This window comes from Scleropages formosus, chromosome 9 (assembly GCF_900964775.1).
Source record: "Scleropages formosus chromosome 9, fSclFor1.1, whole genome shotgun sequence".
Lineage (NCBI taxonomy): Eukaryota > Metazoa > Chordata > Actinopteri > Osteoglossiformes > Osteoglossidae > Scleropages > Scleropages formosus.
The window spans coordinates 16,625,415-16,645,297 of NC_041814.1; the positions used below are offsets into that span (position 1 = coordinate 16,625,415).

General features: G+C 37.6%; 1 protein-coding gene across 1 annotated transcript in view; it reads right to left on the bottom strand.

The window, feature by feature from the left end:
* Positions 1-11,678: 11,678 nt before the first annotated feature.
* Positions 11,679-19,883, bottom strand: part of LOC108935437 (BMP/retinoic acid-inducible neural-specific protein 3-like) — a 20,801-nt gene continuing 12,596 nt past the window's right edge. Inside the window, exons 5-8 of the mRNA XM_018754022.2 lie at positions 18,199-18,304; positions 17,085-17,321; positions 15,053-15,275; positions 11,679-13,165 (exon numbers count right to left, since the gene is read on the bottom strand). Of these exons, the coding sequence (XP_018609538.1) occupies positions 12,049-13,165; positions 15,053-15,275; positions 17,085-17,321; positions 18,199-18,304 (1,683 nt within the window). The 3' untranslated portion in view covers positions 11,679-12,048. The remainder of the gene's footprint in view (positions 13,166-15,052; positions 15,276-17,084; positions 17,322-18,198; positions 18,305-19,883) is intronic.

Here is a 19,883-nt window from a genome sequence, read left to right on the forward strand (position 1 = left end):
CCGGACTGTCGCTAAATAGCAACGTTTCGCATCCTCATAAAATGCATGTTTGGTTTATGTTGTGTTGCTAAAGTGTATGGGCTGGAAAAGAAAACACGTTGCCAGGGTTCATTTTTTACTGACCATTTCAGCAAAAACAAAGAAAGAAAATAAAAACACACACACACACACACACATTTTCAGAACCGCTTGTCCCATACGGGGTCACGGGGAACCGGAGCCTAACCCGGCAACTCAGGGCGTAAGGCCGGAGGGGGAGGGGACACACCCAGGACGGGACGCCAGTCCGTCGCAAGGCACCCCAAGCGGGACTCGAACCCCAGACCCACCGGAGAGCAGGACTGTGGTCCAACCCACTGCGCCACCGCACCCCCTATGAAAATAAAAACAACTATATCCAAAAAAATCCTTTCAGATAAGCCACATACCAAAGAGGAACAAAAGAAGACATCCTTTCGAGTACACAGAAGTCACGCACTTTTTACTCTTCAGACAGCTACCGTAACGAATACCAACATGTGGTCGTCAGGCAATGCTGCACCATCTCCATCCGCACCAACCCAACAGTCGTCTTTAATGTTCTGTTGATTAATTGTACCTGAGCAGTTATAATAATGAGCACATGCTCTTGTATATCTGCCTGGAGGAGCAGATGGGCATCCCCTCCAGCTGCTTGCCACAGAACAGGTAGGTACTTAGTACAATATCTCCCACTGCAATGTACACATGTCACAATTCTGCTGCCCTTGATTTTATTATATTACTGTATCGCTATTCCTCCATAAATTGGGTTTTTCCTTCAGTAAAGAATACCCTTTTTAAGAAATGTGGGTCTAAATTCCACTTTCATAGGAGCGGTATAATCATTTCGATGTGGTTGAAGTGCAATGAAGGTCAAATGCTACTGCAACAAAGTCTGTCTAAAGGTTACCAATATATACAAAATTATTTCCACTGCCTCCCTGCAGACACACAACCCTGTCCCAGCACCAGAACATGTTAGTTGCCATCTAGCCATTGTTACAGAAATAGGAGCCAGCTGGCTCTAATTGGAAGAGCCTGCCAGTTACGAAGTACAGACGGGTTCTGCACGGCCCGGACACCCTCCTTGCTGCCTTATTATCATATAGTTAAAAGCAGCATCTCCTGTACATTCTACAAGTTAAAATTACTGTTCCGTATCTGAATTTTTTGTTGATATTATTCATAATTTCCTTAAAAAAAATTTGCACCAACGTCGACAGAATAAAACAATATTCAGCAACGTGTCATATAGCAATGATAAGTTAGGCACAAAGTAAAGTGTAAGCAATATGGTAAAGAGTGTAGTGGCATGAAGCAGTGGCAGAGATTTCATCTCAGTTTAATTTTCTTACACACTCAGAGGCATGTACTGTAAAATTGCATATAGGCTAGTTTATACAATTCTATTATCTATAAACATATATTTATTATTTTATTAAAGCACACATAAAGTGGCAATGAATATTTTACATTCACTTGAAGCTTGTACTGTTTTAGTAAAATTTTTGAAAATCTCCAGTTTGTCAGATGCAAAGTCAGTCCTCCTGTGTTGACCTAGAAGTAAAATTAACAAGGGTATGTAGGGCCTTCATAGTGACACTTTAGTGGATTGCTGTGTAACCTACAGCAAGGACCTGTGTTTATATTCCCAGCATGCCACACTGGAGGCTTTTGCTGAGGAGGCTCAGGAAACATAAACAGGACTTGTTCACTTGGGTGGATTAAATAGCTGGGCTTCTTCCTCCCTTTTTGCGCACCTAACTAACGTTATGTTATGGAGAGCACTTTCAAGCAGGGCGAGGCTATAAAACTGCACTTTGATTGAATCCATCAATTAGTCATTACGTCCTCTAAGCATGTTTCATCTCCAGATCAAACCTGTAGCCCGTAAAAGCGAAAAGAGATTGGAGGCTCTCAAAATGCGCACTGCTGAAGGTATATGCCTGTCTTCACTGTTCTTGAGTTTGTGTGTCCTTGTGTGTCTTTGACCATTCAGACTGAATGAGCTGCCTTCTCAGACAGATAACCATACCCAACATGTGAACAGTCACACAGCTCTGAGGAACATTTATATTGTAACTAGCCCTGGTGGATGAGCACAGAAATAGCTGTGCGTCCTGTCTGAGGGTGCTGGGAATATATGACATCTTAATCTGCATTTACATCACACGCTGTTATGTTGTCCTGTGCACGTCTTTATTTGCAATGTCTTAGCATGTGTGATGAGAGAAAGTTGTGCTGTAAAACCTTTTTTTTCCCCCCAATGTAGAATAATACTATTAATGGTTTGTGTATGATCTGGGTCATTTCTGAGTGCATGTGTAAGGGTCCACAAAAGTACTAATTTCCCATAGGAAAAAAGGGGAATAGCTTTTTGGTTATAGAGATCTTAACATTTTATGTATTGATTTTCGGGGAAACAGGTTTGGATACCAGAAGAAGGGTGTTAATATTGTCAATAATTACTAAAATGTTGACAACAACGGAATGGAAGCATACAACGTTTTATCTTTCTTTCCATAGCTACCTAAAATAAACAAATAGATTGTAATAAACATACAAATTGTATTTCCACCCCATGGCTGCCACCACAGGGGGTGCAGTGGTGCAGCAGGTTTGACCGGGTCTTGTTCTCCGCTGGGTTTGGGGTTCAAGCCCCACTGGGGGTGCCCTGCGATGGACTGGCGTCCTGTCCTAGGTGCCCCCCCACCCCTCCAGCCTTGTATCCTGTGCTGCTGGGTTAGGCTCTGGCTTGCCACAACCCCACTTGGGACAAACGGTTTCAGACAGTGTGTGTCTCCCAACACCATACAGTCCATTGATAGCAGCATTTATAGTTGACCACCGATGTCATTAGCCAGGGGTTTTCATCCCTGTCCATTGTGGACCCCATGTAGATTGGTTTATTACAGTTAAGCTTGGAATTATGTTAGGCTTAGTTTGAGATTCAATGCACTGCATTATTCAGTTATTAAACTGATTACCTTAGATAAGAGCTTACTACAGTCCACTAGTGTTCAGCCAATTTTTTTATTTCTGAAATACAACCGACAATAAAACCATTGGAAGAAAAAAAAAAAAATAAAATTACGTCCCTGTGCACTTAAAATGGACAATAGGCCTACCGTAATCAGCCAAAGTGTCACACAGCTGAAAAAAGCAGGGGGAATTCTCTTTGTTGTATTACTGCTTGGTTCACTATGGTTAAAGTCATGTCATGGATTTAATCACTAAAAATTAATCACAAACTCTTATGCTATAAAAACCAGAACACAAAGGACTGTGAGGGCAACAAGTTGAAAAAACCTGCTATAACAAATTTAGCTGAAATGTGTAATAACCAATGAAAGCCCACTTTCTTTTCCAATCCAAAAATAAATAACTAAATGAAAAAAAAAAATACAAAAAAACAGAATCAATGCAAAGAACTTGACAATCAAAATATATTTACATGTAAATTATGTGTATAAATTGCAACATATATATTTATTTATTCTTTTGTTTCTGCTTATTTAGTGTTTTTAGAAAAATGTCGGAAAAATACTGGTCAACACTTTTTCAGCAATGACTAACTAAATTAAGCATAAATAAATTAACTGGACACCTCTGCACGTTGTTTTGCAGTAATTGATGATTCACCAAGGTAACTGTAACTTATAATAATGATGTATTGTACCCTGAGGTGTTGTATGGAGGTCCCAGCATGGGGGAGGTACGGCAGGTGTGGGAGAGGACCTTGCTAATTGCCTCTGTAACATTGTCAAGCCTCCGGTGTTCGCTGTGACTCTGGAGGAGGCAGTCACAATGAGATGCCGAATCAGAAATTGAGGTTGGCAACCCTGGTGTATGTACAAGTGATATTTCAAATGAGCACTGCACTTCCCAAAAGGACTTTGTGGCTTTTCCAAACATAAGCAACAGAAATGAAAGTTGACACAAATATGCTTTAGGCCTCAGGGCTTGTGCTCATATGTGGCATATAAGGTAAACGTGAGGGGAACGTTATCACTTTAGGCAAATTTGTTGAGACAAAGTAGTTCGTATTAGTTACATAAAAATTGTAACCTCCCACACAACTTTGAATCTATTTCAGAATAAAGATATAGTCCCAAACCATTTTTAAACACGGCAGTCTTGAAAACAAATCTTGCATGGGATACGGCTGCATTTCATTGCTTTGATTTTAATACTCCTTAGACTATGTGTAGTGTTTATAGTTCTGGAATGATGAGACAGTGTTTTCTGCTAGCAGTAGCTACATTATTCTCCTATCTAACAGTTAAAATAGAATTGATTGCACCATTTTTTTACAGGAATGACCTTGCAGCGTTTACACTTAAGCCAGCAAATCTCTGCTTCTCACTCTGTGGACCACCACACAGTGGAGACAAGACAGGAGTTCAACCTTAAGGAAAACCTTGTATCTCCCTAGGAGGCATTGTGATTCAGAACACTTTAGGTGACATTAATATATAGCCAATTAAACAATTACGTGCCAGAGGATCTGCTGTCATAGTTTTACTTAACCTAAAAGCAGCAACAAGCATCTTCATAAGGCTTCTCGTCCAGTTTTAATTTCTGTTACAGTGCGGTTTAACTTCTAAAACAGCAGGAAGACTATTTTAAAATTTTTTTTTGACATCGAGAAAGGAACCTGTTGCTTTTCTAATATTTGCAGGTTATGCAAAACCAAGCAGTGTTTTATAATGTTGTATGGAAACTTTTGTACCTTAAGCGTCATTCTTTATGCTGAAATCCTGATCATTTTACTGTATGTGTTTCAGGTGACATGCAGAATGCTGTTTCCTCAGTTTAAGATTTGACCCAAGCAACATGCTGGTCACAAAGCAGTGGCAATAGACCAGTTTTAGATTCAGACGGCTTTATAGCAGAGCTGCTTTAACCACTGACCTGCACAGCTGGCTCTGTATTGTGTGCTATTTCTATTAATTCGTCCCTCTTTTTTAATAGAATCATGGTTTTGCATTCATTCATTTTTAAAAATGCAAATGCACTGCAAAATTGTTTCAGTGGACTTCTATGGACAGTCTGAATGTTATTTTCTTCCCTTTTAACAAGAAATCAATTTAGCAATGTGCAATATCTGATGACTGTGCTAGTTCTACATCTGAATTAATCTAATTGAAATGTCTGGGTGTGATTTGAACTTGGAACCTTCTACTGAAATACATTTAGCATTTACATTCAGCAAATCATTATTTTATGGGCCCTTTCCGCAATTACATACTCTAGATGTTAATATGGCTTTTAGGCAGAATTACTTCTTTATGCGCTCCAATGTCCTGGCTCTATTAATTTACTTTTATTGCCACTAAATTAGTTTCACTTCCTCCATCTGCCAGGAAAATTATGGGCATAAAAAACTATTTATTCATCTAAACATTTGTACTCTAAATATCCAGTTAAGAATAATTCTATAGTGTTTTGATGATTGCCATCCAAGATACTGTCTTTTACTGTTAATTGAACAAAAAAAACAATTCAGTGCTCAATATTCAATAGTCTTTACTAAAATGTAATTTGGTTTCTCAAGAAAATCCAGGTCTAAACATTTTCTTAATTTGTAGAATGTTTCAAATTCAATCTCTTGATATAAAAAGTCCATATCAAAAATTAAAAGCAGGTGACTTTCTACAGGACTGTGACACACTGATGATGAGGTTTCCAACCAGTGGAATTAATATTTTCGAGATAACAAAGTTCTGGTAAGGTTCAGTCTACTGCAACCAAGTTTGACCATCTGCTGGTTTGCTTAACTCCTTTGATCAAATGGTGACTTGCCTTTTTATAGGTCTGTTGTTTGTTGACAGTGTTAAACATTTAGTTAATAAAATATCCCGCTGATTAAAAGGATCTGATTTTACTGTCCAAGGCAGTGAAGCTCATTTTGGATACCCTTGATTGAGATCCAGAATTGCCTGAAACTCTATTCTATGAAAAATAGAAAGATTCAGGATGATCAATCATTACTTCTCAGAATATGTTGCTCACATGATTGATAATTTCAAAGTGCTTTGCTTTACCTGCTCATTTTCTGCAATGAGACAAAAGGTATGGGTCAGCAGAAAGCAAGTATGATTTGTGCTGCAAAGCATCAGGGTGTGATCTCTAGTTTAGGGGATGAGAAGTGGACAGGAAGAAGCAGTTTAACTTGCCGTGGGCCTCTGAGGACTTGAGAGAAGCATCCCATGGTGGTGAACTCGATATATGTTACATATTGTAAAAACAATGAAATGTACCATGTGACCTGAGTATAACTAGTATGCAAAATGTGCATTTGTGCAGACTGTAGGAGTATTAGTCCTATGGAAAATTCATTAGCGTATGTCTATATACTGTAAATTTATCATATGATGTTATGCACCAATGTACTGAATGGGTTATAGAAACATTACACAGGTTGTCCCCGATTTGCAATGGTTCGACTTTATGATGGTGAGCTTGCGATAGACATTCAGTAGAAACCGTACTTCGAGTTTTGAATTTAGATTTTTTTCTTGGGCAAGTGATATGTGGTGTGATACTTTCTCACGATGCTGGGCAGCGGCAGTGATCCGCATCTCCCAGTCTGTCACGCAGTTGTTATACAGGTACCTCCCTGTATCTATGTTGTTCTGTGCATCCATAATGTCACAGAAACACCCATCTGTGTCTCCTGCAACTAGTGCGAAGAAGAGGAGGGAAACTTTTGGGGAGAAACTCAAAAAAACTGCCCAGCATGAAGGCGGCAAGTCCGCATATATGCTAGGCTGTGATTTTTTTGGTAGGTTAGGTGTACTAAATTCATTTTTGACGTACGATATTTTCGACTTATGATCGGTTTTGCGGAATGTAACCTCAGCGTAAATTGTGGACCACCTCTACTAATTATCTGATTTCTGCTGAAGTTCATATTTTTAGCTACAAGGTTAAAAGACAAAAGCAAGCCACTTACATTTACATATGTGTGTGTGTGTGTGTGTGTGTGTGTGTGTGGTCAGGTTGAGACATGAGTGCAGCCTCTTCCACTTCCTGGATTATCAAGATCATCTGACTAAGAGATGAAGGCCAGGTGCAAACAATTAAACAAAAATCTCTTTCTGTATTTGATTACATTTGTTGCACACTTTGTTTTATGTTTTATGCACCAGAGAATCCCTTAAGTCCCCAAAAATGAGCTTGTTATCTCAAACTGCACTGACCCTCAATCCAGTCATAACTCCGAAGTGCAACAACTCGGCTTCTCTGTCTGTCCATTTAATACTACGTCTGCATCTGACCCTCATCTTTTAATCAACAGAAGACAATGATCCAGGAGGTGGGTTTGGTCCATGCATACCACATTGACATATCCTTCTTCTTTTTTGGTAGCTGCTCAAGCTGAAAAGATTGTAATGGTCCACAGTCTATTACAAGAATGACAGACCATAAGGCATTGTGCATCCTTGGCAGGACACCAATTGCATGCCCACAGCAAGGGCAATTTCTGTCTTTCAATCTGGGGGGAACAGGAGCTCCAAAAGAAGAATACACATACAGAATTTCTCTGGAGAACAAAGATTGAAACCTGCAGCCCTGGAGTTGTAAGTCAATAGATCTACTGAGCAACATTCCTCAATACTTTAAAACTAAAAAAATGTATAGTCCCATTTCAGTACATTTTGGAAAGATGGCCATTTTAGTCATTTTAGGTGTATTCCCTGGTGTAATTTAGTTCTGAGTAGTGTGTGTGTGTGTGAGTGTGCAGTGTTTTTCTTTCTTTTTACTGTATTATATACTGCTAAATTTGTTGTTCTTGAATTGTTGAGTTCCAGTGACTTTCTCTATCGTCTTTCCCATTCAAGAATTTTAACTTTAGAAGGCAGTGAGTATGTTGATGTAGGTGTCAAATACCAGATGCACATAAAATTAATTTTGATCACATGATGAATGGTACCAAGACATGGACTGGAATCTGGCTTATTGTGTGTAGGTTGCATGTTCTCTCTATGTTGGTATGGATTTTCAGCATAAGTTTTAGGTAAATTTGTGACTACATTGCACTTAGTGTGTGTATGTGTGAATGAATGTGTGAGATTGCCCTACAAAGGACTGGGGTCCATTCCCACCTAGGATGTACCCTGCCTCACACCTCATGCTTGTGTGATAGGCTCCAGACCACTGTGACCCTGCTCTGGGCAAGTGTTTGTTAATGATTAATTTATCTCTTTAGAGATTTTAAATACAATCATATTCTGATCCATATACTGTGGCACATAATTTATGAATCAATAAGTCATCAGTAAGTTAATAGACAGTACTCCGGAAGTGCTTCCATGTAATTTTTGAGCATGGTTTGCTGCAGGACTTGTACATGCAACTTCTCAAAGCCGTAAGGAACTCTGTTGGGTGGGACTATACAATTTCTTTCTGGGAAGATGCTTAAAATCATGAAAATGCAGCACCAGGAAATTCATCTAGTCATACCAAAAGTACTAAGTGCTTTGCAATTACTAAGAAATGCTTGGTAAAATTGAAATACGTGGTATCGCATCTAGTGGATCCAAAGCTAAAATAAAAATGACATCACCTGCTTCAGTCATGTATTTGAAAAAATAACCTACCAGAGAAGACATGATGTTCTGACTGTGCATGGATTGGATTTCTTGTGTGATGAAATCTCCCCTGCCATTTCTACGATTGTCACAGGTTAGTTCTCTGTATGCTGATATAGTTCTCTATACATTTTCTCATTGACAACAAATTCAATCATAGCAAATTGTCAAAACATACTTTTGTACGTAACTTTCTCAGTGAAATCCTGTATAATCACGTGACTGCAGCAGATTTTTTAGATGAATTTAATTCAAATAAGAGAAAATAGATGGAACTACCAGTTATAGTAATACAGATCTCAGTACTGTGAGGAATTTCTTGGCATTTTCAGCATACTTATTACTTTTGCCACAACCCTTGTAACTAATCGCTGTTATCCTGGGCACTGTGCCTAGAATCATCTATTGAACTATCTGCAAAATGGTCTGCAGATCACTTGGATCTGTAGTTTTTACAAAATTTTAAAGAAAATTTGAAAAAAATGTATATCCAGAAACGTATGTCCCTTTAGTTTATGACAAAGAATATTTATCCAACATTTCTTGTTATTGTGATAATGTAGAAGCTATTTACTATTTTATAGCATGACAAAAAGAAAATGTCTTAAGTTCAGAATTACACTGGTAACGTAGCTGCTACCCACTAAAAAGTAAAAGGAAAACTGTAGTGTCTGTAGTCTACCATTTACCATTAACACTTAATTTGTGTAGCATTCTCCCTTTTTCTGCTTTTCACCTTCTTGTGACTGTAGATTAAAAGAGGCAAGCATAGCAATGCATATCAACTATAATGATATATAAATTAAGCTACAGTGGATTTCTCTTAACCTTTCAGATATTGTTTTAATTGTTTAATTGGACTTATCTCAATTGAAGAGAATCACATAAGAGAATCACATTATCTTAACATCACCATAACTATAACACTTCACATTCTCAAACTTTCGGAACAGCATGGAATGACAAGCTTGAATGACAAGCTTCACAGTGAGAATTATTTGATTCAAGCACACTATTTAATTTTGCCTCTTCACTCCTGAATAATTACAAGTTTACGTTTAACATTTCAGTAAAACTTGAATTACTGTTAAATGTACAGTTGTAATATTGGTTATTTACACTGATTCATACTCTAGGAAGATTTAGGTCATATTTATCGGTACAAGCTCTCCCTTGTATTATATTGCTTTTAGCCAATTATCAAGCAAGGTTTTCCTTTTCTTCTTTTAAGTTGTTTTAAATAATATTATTTTTCCATGTAATATGCAGATAATGATCATTTTCCACAGGTTTCGTAGGTTTTGCAGTTGCACTGGATAAGACCATCCCTCAAATGAATAACCCCAAGACAACATCTCAGTACAAATAATTATACAAATTTAAGTGTACCATTTTTCACAAGAAATACAATGTGCAAAATGGAGTACATGAAACACTCAAAAAGAAAAAAAACTGTAATTTTCTGTTGTTTCCATTATTTGTTTTCTGCAAGCAAATTGTAAGATGGTGGCATAGAAACCGGATCAGTTTCTAATCGTAACTGTAGTAGTTGTCCTTAAATTGTTCATCTAAGAAAGAAAAGCTACTCCCATTTTAAGCACAACATGAATCTTAACTACAATCTTGTAATCAAAGAGGTTCTAAAACTCTGGGGATTTTGCTGTAACATCTCTTTATTTAAGAACTGACGGTAAGATGTGAGATTGCACAGATTGGGAATGACTTGAGGACAGTGAATAGAACCATCTTAGATAATAGGCTTTGATACTGTGGCCATCTTTCTTTCTCCAGCACCCATCCATCAATGTAAATGTAAAAGACAGAGTTGGTTAGAAGGAGGTTGTTCTCTTTCTGTCACTGCAAACTAGATTTTCTAGACCTATCTGACCTAAGACTAAGGCAATTTTGTGTTCATATGCTGTTGGTCTGACTTCAGCTGATGAGCCACATGGCCTCCCAACGTGTGCTTGTATCTTACAGTCTGTCCATATATAATTCTCAAAATAATTAAAGACATGAAAACTATTTTTATTGCTTTAGTATCAGTGCTGCAACAGTTTTTAATTTTTTAAAGAATATGCATTGTGCATTGAAAAAACATCAACTTATGCAAAAGTTAATACAAAAAAAAATTAAAGATGGCACAGCTGAGTTCTGCAGTTAACTTTCAAGATTTAAATTCCATCTAGCATAAATGAACTTTTTAATATTTATCAAAATTTCTGAAACCAGCATCTTACCACCTCTTGGTGAATTTGTTTGCTAAACAATTTAGAGACTCCAGGTTTTTTTTTTTTAAACAAACCCCTGAATGTTAAATCATATAGTAATTTCTTATGTTCAAGGATTTATACCAGCTTTAACGTCTTCTTTTTCTTTTGTGCAAGTCTATTTTAAACATATTTTATACACAGGCTGGAAAGGTTAGTGAAGCTTTTTATAGACGTAAATTTCTGTTGTACTGTTATTAATACTTTACATATAAACAATACAATGATGAATATACTGAAAATGACTCCAGACATTGCAAGATGTACAACCAGCAGTGAAGTGGTGTATACATTTATTTATGGTAATGCATGTGTGTAGTTTGGTTAAATACATTCAGTTAAATTCAGATATATCTAGATGTATTTACAACATGTTGCTTGTAAATCAAATATGTTGAAATCCTTTTCCACAAGTTTTATACATGGCAAATCTGATTTTTAAGCAAATTAGGTATGTGAAAAGTATGTGAAAGGGTATATGACACTTCTTACAATGTTAATATTCTATCACTAATAAACAACATGTAATTTTTAAAAAAATAATTAGGAAAATTTTACATCTTGTTTAAACCTTTCACAAACAATTTAAAAAGTTTCACCAAATATCACACACATTAACCTTACCATTTTAGGATGTTACAGCAGGTCTTTTTAATTACTTCATTACAAATGTTTGTATAAATATTAACAGCAAGCAACAGAAACTTAGATCAGTAAAGACAATGTTTAGATAGAATATAACAGAAAAGAACTTTAAAAGAGGCTAGACAAACTACAACAAAATGGGTCCCGTTAATGAAAAAAGTACAGCCTGTTGAACAAAAAAAAACAATTAGAAAAAAACAAAACAAAAGCAGAGAAGTACATGCTAGACAGCCAAAATTTATTCTGAGAAACACAGTGTACAAAAACTTTTCTTGTGTATATCAGTGGTCGTATATGTTTATTGTGATTGGTGGGGTACACAGGCCATTTACAGTACAGGTGAATATTCTGATTTAATTGGTTTTCTTCATGTCATATGGCTACTTGATTCTTTTTTGTCAAATTATTCTCCTTTTCAAAAGCAACAGCATTCCAAGTTAAAAACCACACCGAAGATTTCCCATAAATACTTCTGGATCCAAAAGGTGTGTGATGAACAAACTCTCTGTTTCTGATTAACCACATAATTTGGTTGTTTCGTATTCCACAGAGTTTGGTTGTTTGGCACTAAAAGCCTGCAATGCGGCTAGTATTCTGACAACTTCAGTAGCAGACAGCTTTAGTCTGTGGCGAAGCAAGCACGAGAATAAGTCAAGCAGCTGTGGTCCAGGTGGAGAAAGCCTGTTGACACGATCTCGGATCTCTACCAACTGGAGCAGTGCAGAGTCTCTTGATCCCTGAGTGTAAGGATAGTCCAGCTGCAGAATCAAGTCCTGAATTGCTTCTGGGTCAAAGTGCACACTGTAGCCAAACACTTGCATACTGTTTATTTTCATGTAGCCAAGGTTTTTGGATGCGTCCATAAAGTCCAGTGGCTCGAAATAGACTGTGCTGTTTTCGAAAACAGACGTCACCTTAACACGGCTTCGTAGGTAGAAGTGAACTGTTTCAAAAAATGTTTTCCATTTATTGCCCAAAGTCAAGGTCCAGTTGTAACAGTCAAGAGGTATATCTAATTTAGTCCTTTCCCAGTCTGGGTAGCCATTTTGATCAATGGGCATTATCCAGCTCTCTGAGTGACTTCCCCCAAATGGGTTGATATATACCGATAACATTGGCTCTAAAGTACTGTTCTTGGTCAGGCAGATCTGAAATGAGATCCCAAGCAGCATGTGGACATGATTGGACTTGAACTTGTTGCTCTTCAGTGTAAGCAACATCCTCTTCCTCCACGAGGGATCAAACCAAGTATTTAGCCTCACATCGTTACTGATGAAGACTGCATGCACAGCAATTCGGCTGTCGCGCTTCTGGAGCAGGTACCTCATCTCCAAGTCTTGAAGGTCTGTCTCAAAGCTAATGTAGTGGTCTGTGGAGTCTGGGACCTCATGCCTGCAAATGCCCTGGCTGAGCATGTGCCCCGGGTTGCAGCTGCCACATCGTGTCCTGTTCTCGTAAGAGCAAGAGGCACACAGCGCACCATCTCCGACTGCACATGGGATGACACTTTGGCAGGTTGGGTTCTCATATGGACAGGAACAACTGCGTGTCTCTTCCATGTAGGTTCCAATGTGATTATTCTCACTGCAGTACATGATGGACAGGATATAGTTCAGCCAGTAGCTGAAAAGTCTAATAAAGAAAAAGGTTACATGCAGACACACAGTAGAAAAGGGAAACTAAGTTAAAACTTAAAAGTCTAACATGGGACTTGGTATTATATATAAAAATATTTCTTTAGTAGTGCTGCGAATTCAGATGCAGTATAACTCTTTTTAATGTTTGCTAAAACCTTTATATTTAGACTTTTTATATGTAGATTAACATTGTAAGTTGCTTTGGAGAAAAGCATCAGCTAAGTGAATAAATGTAAATATTTATATTTCTAGAATTATTTCTCAATTAAGCACTCCTTAGCTTATTTTAAAATAAATACGTATAAATGTCTTTAGAATCCTTTGGTAATAATTCAAGCTTAAATCTCTCTAAGCTTACTGAGAAGTTCATATTTCATATCTGTACAGACAGGGTGGCATGAGACTTCCAAACCCCCGATGTGCCACAAACTGTGACATGCCTTTCCTACAGGGAATAGTGTATGTGGGTGTGTGTCTGCGTCAGTGAGGGCGGATGCAAGAGACACCGGGAAAAACATCTGGTTCTAAAAATCCGAATCATTACGTATTGTAACAGGACAAATTTACATATTTATTAAAGGCATTTCTGCTAGATGACAAACTTATTCTTGTTATCCCACAAATGGAAAATCAAGAAAACATTCCGATAAATGCTGGCTGTCCTAAAACCATTTGTTAATAATAGCATGCAGGTATCTGTTCTTCGTTCTAGGTCTTAAAATCAGAAAGGAAGCAGCTCTCTTGCATTTTAACACAACCCATAGCAGCAGAATATGAAAATATTCATGAAGATGGCTCCCTGAGAGAGGGGAAGTAAACAGGAGTGTGGTAATGGATGAGATCTCTGCCACCTGTCAGCACTTTTCAGAGACCAGGGAGGGGAGCAAGGAGGGGAGGGCAGAGGTATATTGAGTCGGAAAGTGCTTGCCTTGATTTCCTACATGTGGCCGATAGAATCTACAAAAAATCAAGTTGGATTCTGAAAAGTAACGCTACTGTAAGGAAACCAAAGAAAGCAACAGTATATTCAATTCAATTAAATTTAGTGTTTAGCATTTTAAGCCTAATTACATAGCATATCAGTCTCAATAATGGTTGATTATTTTTGCTACCCGATACAAATGTAAGAGATAATCTATTGATCTAAATATGAACAAATTCAATATAAAACAGAGAGAACTGTAAAAATGGGACTTGATAAGGTGAAAAGACTATCTTACGCAACTACATACAGGGTTTGGAGAATTGTTTTGATTATTACCAATTGACACATCATCCTTTGTAAAAACTATTCAACAGCAAAACATAACATTTTGTGTTTTTGGCAGGTAGAATATTTTCAGCAGTTTTGCAAACCTTCTAGAAAGGAGCGAAGAATTGAGCCAGGCTATTCTGTGCTCCAATTAAAAAAAAAAAAGAAAAATCATTCACAATCCTGTTGACAGTTATCCTAACCCAAACTCCTTGCTAAGGGTAAGATTGTTAAAAGACCCCCCCCCCCCCCCACATTTGCTATAATTACACTTAATTCTTTAAAGTGACTATATCTACTGTATAATGTTTTGATTACAGTACATTGTTTCCACAGGTGTGCAAGAAAATAAATGGTATGCTATAAATAAACCACTCTGGATTGCATAGTTTTGGGAAAATATATTAAAATTTCGAAAGCTAGCAAATTTGCTTCTTGAAAGTTCCTCTGAAATATGCTGTTGACTTTAGATATATTTTATTTGGACAAATTCTTAAAAATTGACCTTGCAACAAACATTTAGACTAAGTTTGCTTTTCCTTGAGGGCATTTACCTAAAATTGTAAAACAGTATTCATACTCTAATCTGAAATTATTCATGCAGTCTTGCAATGTAGACATGTTTCTTACCTCTCCTTCGGCATGACTATTTTGGGCTGAGTGTCACATCTCTTGCTGAGGGTGAATAGCTTGTTTGCGATCTTGTGTGCTTTACTGAGGAGCAGATTTGTATTCATCTCCAGCTGCCGGTACCGCAAATGAACACCAGTGTCCATTCTCCAGAAGTACTGAATGGCAGAGGTGTTCAAAGCATAAAATGTTGGTAGTCTCCTCACAAAGTTTTGAAATTCATCTGGAAAAATTTGAAGTAAAATCGGGGGTTGTAATAATGAGTCTTATTTTCAAAATTATAATGCAAAGATAACACAAGAAAATCCAGCTTTATTTTTAATAGAAATGGAACCGCTAACTTAGGAAAAAAAAAAAAAAACTACTGTTACTGCCTCAAAATTACAACATTTTGTCTAAGAATACCTTTAGATGACTGTGGCTATTCATAAATGTTACTGTGAGAAAAGCTGATATAAGCCCAATATAACATTTCTAGATGCATTAACTTGGGTAATACATAAAGAATTTAATCTTGCATTGAAGCTTTTAACATTTGCATTTCATAAAGATAATTCCAAAATCAGAGAATGCAACACTAAAAATGTCACCTCCTCATCCACAGAGACGAGAAAAAATCATTTTTAAACTTATATCCATCTCATGATACCTTGACATTAGCACTAATACTGAAACTAGTTAAAATTCAGTTTACTTTTTCGGAAAATACTACAAAAAAGTTTTGCCACATCAGAAAAATGTCACAAAAATTTACTTGCACGTGACATCTTGTAGACATAACATAGGCCTTGTCTGGGGCAAATTAGAGACAATGTTAGGTCTTAAACCATACAAAGCTATGTTGTCCTGACAAATCCCTGTTGTAAGAAAGACATTAGTTTCGAGTACTGCAATGCAAGTGCGGCTAAGTATGACAAATAGCGAAATGCTCCAACTGGGCCAGTTCTCACTCCATTGGTACCATAAAATCTCACTGGTATGCTGTACTAAAATCTAATTTATAGATGCCAGGATAATGCCACTTCTCACTGACTACTGATACTTTATAAGGCTTACGCCCCTTGCACTGGAGTCCTTTAAGAGGAAAAATTTCATTTAACTTCAACTGAAGTGTAATTAAAACACTCCACAACATTAAAATAAACATGTATGCAGCATTAATTCCACAAACCACAAAGGAATTTATTTAAATATTTTAGCTTTAGCGGGGGTGCGGTGGCGCAGTGGGTTGGACCACGGTCCTGCTTTCCGGTGGGTCTGGGGTTCAAGTCCTGCTTGGGGTGCCTTGCGATGGACTGGCGTCCCGTCCTGAGTGTGTCCCCTCCCCCTCCGGCCTTACGCCCTGTGTTACCGGGTGGGCTCCGGTTCCCCGTGACCCCGTATGGGACAAGCAGTTCTGAAGGTGTGTGTGTGTGTGTGTGTGTGTGTGTGTGTGTGTTTTAGCTTTACTTTGAAATGATCAAATTTACCAGGTCTACTTCATGTGTGCTCTACCTTAGATGAATGGACTTTAAGGATTAAAGCATTAAGGATGAACACGAATCTTTAAGGAAAAAGAAAGAACCTTGTCCTTTATCGCACTGAAAAATATTGATGCACTGACGAATGAACTGCAATGAAATTTCAACACAACATTTTAAACAGCCTTAGCAACCATAATAATGTTTGGAGATTGACGTCTGCACTATGATTATTTTAATAAGAGCACTTTGCACATTTTCAAATGTTGCTCTGTTTACATTATGTGGAATTACTCGTTCTCCAAACAAATTGTGCAACAGTGTTTACTCTCGTGTTTACAATAATCACAGCCATAATTGCAGGTTTTTGTTATCAACCACAGCAGTATTTCGTAGGTTTACATCTGTGTTTGCAGGAGAAACAGACATGCATTCCATCCAGCAGACTAGTAAAATGGAAACTTGATTCATGCTTGGAACTCATCTATACACATAATCCCTTGTCAGATATGTCAAGGATGTGAGGCCCATAATGACAAAGACAGTTAAGGAGTAGTGACATGGAGTCCCACCTGATTCTTCAAATTCCTGGCTGGCGGCAGCATACGTATTCCTGATGTGGACCAAGTTCTCCTCCATGGCGCGGAGGTCCACCGTGGGGCAGTTGCAATGGGGGTGGCTGTCGCTACACTGGCACCAGCAGTCATTCTCTTTGCAAACAAACTCCCCTTCAGAGTTACAAGCCACATAGCTGAGGGCTGCTAGCACAAACCGGTGCCTTAGGTATTCGGGCAAAATCATCTGCAGTCCTGTAGCCCAGTGACAGTTGATAAAATCGGAAAAATGATCATGAGGCAGAAGGAAACATCACTAAATTTTGTTCCAACTGTATATTAACATTCATTGACAAACAGACAAAAAAAAAAAAAAAAAAACTACCAGCTGTAAAACTTCCATTTAGAACAAGTCTTTAACAGTCAGTCTCTTATAATAGCAAGGTGTTGCATCATATTAGAAATACAGAACACTGATTTCTCAACGTGTTTTGTTTGTTTACTTGGTTAGGTACTTGAATAATTTAGTGTCCCTGCGGTTTTGAATGCAAGAGGATGTTTAGCTACGAATAAGCATACAAATAATATAATTTAGTTTCTGAGAGAAATGGCTCATCTCCATAAGATTTCAATTAGTGATTTTTTTAAATTTAATGTGACAACGTTAAAGGTTCTAGAGTCAAAAGCTTGATAAAATGTTTAAATGCACAACATACTATGGTACTCTTGATGAATTTTCACAGGTATTTTTATAAGCTTTAGTAAACTGCCAGGTAATCACTGAAGAAACAAACACTCATTCCCTACAGAGTCTTGGCTATGATAAATGCTACATTATTTTGACAATGAAAGCAAATAAACATTGCAGATGGAAGTTTTATGGTAGATAACAACTGATACCACTGCATAGGGTAGGCTGGACACAAAATATTTAAGATGCATTTATAATGTTTGGTAGGAACAGTAAATCAGGACAATGAACCTCTCAAAAAGATTAAGGTGAAGCAATAAGATAAAGGCAGTCATTTACATTCATATGCTCCTGCTCTTTAACTACCTTCGAAAATGAGAAAGAAAGTGTGTTAATGTCATTATAAATCCTGTGGGGCGCACATTTTTATACGTGGCCTACCTTGTAAATAAATCTTGTTTTCGGGACTTTGAACCAGAACAGAGCTGACAGAATCAAGGTTGTCATAGTTACTGCACCCAAGCGGGCCTGTCCTGGTTTCTGTCACCTAAAGGGAAAATAGAGAGCACAGTGCAATTCACGGTCAGAGAAAAAGCCTCTTGCTAAATGTCATTCAAAAAAAAAAAAAATTATGGCTACACTTTTCTAGTGTAAAAGAAGGAGCCTGTCTTCAGATCTCCTGCACTGTAATCTCATTTTCTAATTCTAATTCAACCTTTCAATCCATACCCCAAACTTTTAGCATTTTTTTAGAGTGCTGTTTAAAACTGCACAGACAGAAGTTTATTTTATTTAAAGAGCCCCTTGAATAAACATTCAAGATGACGATGACAGCAACAACAGAGGCAGAAACACATACTTTATGTATTTTAAATCAAAAATAAAAACCAGTTCTTGCTGCATCAATTTCCTGGGCTTTCTCTGCTTTTCTCAGGAAAGGTGTTTACTTTTTTCTTTACCTGTTTATAGCACGCAAGAAAAAATTTGCCAGCTCATGTTGGACCTTCACTGCAGTATAAAATTGAAATCGAAACTGTCATATTGTCACTGGATTAAACTACCCTGTGCATAGAGTGGTCAGTACACACTGAAAGCTAATACAAGCTCTCTACTCTACGTAGAGACAGAGGAAAAATGTCACTGGTTACTGGCATGGTCATTGTTTTAATTTTTCATTTTTCTACACCCCAGTAATATTCCTGATATTTCAAAATGTCACCAGAGAAATAACATTCAACAATCAGATAATTAGTCCTCTTCTGATTCTCATTTATCTGAGTGCTTGTCAATATTCTTGTCATATCAGCTGTGCGGCGGAATATCGGCTGACAAGAATAGTGAAACAAGCAGAAGTGATTTGTTCACTTCAGTTACTAAACATATGGCGTTAAAGTCGCTCACATATTTATACAGGATTAGCAGGCAAGAAAAGAAAAAAGACCAGTCTGAATCTGGGATGTTTCTCGCAAACTGGACTAGTATATTTTCGACACATTTTCTTAATAGCGTCTTTTAAGCATTAAAAAGGACCACTGCTTCAGATCACTTTGAACACTTTAATACCATGATAGTGAAATTTCCCACCTGACACCCAACAAGGATGAGTGACTGACATTCATGCATGACATGTTGCACTTCATATGATAGCATTAGAGTACAGTTAATTTCATATTACTATCTAGAGTGCCCTTGCAATCCGTCACATCAGAACCACAGCAAACTACAAGTACAAAAAAAGAAGTGAGAAATATATGAGTGCAGCCTGAAAACTCTGCCTCTCAAGCCATCAAGAGAAACAACCACATGCAAAGCATCCCTGGCGCACTGTTGACTGCACGCTGGCAAACCGAACCAGAACAGGACCTTTGTTCTCTGCTCGGTGCCTTGTGTGTGTCATCACAATAGCGGCTCAATCGTCCCTGACAAGAGCTTGATTTACGGCTATTGCAAATCAAGGTTCCTCTGGCATATCTAAAGACAAACTGGCAGCCTGTGGGCAAATATATCTCTGCCCTGTCACTTACAAAGTATTCTTCGCTCTAGGGTGGCTTCTTTTAATACCGTCCCAGTGGGCTAATAAAAGTAACCACATCACTACTGTAGATTAATGACGACCTGTGCATTTC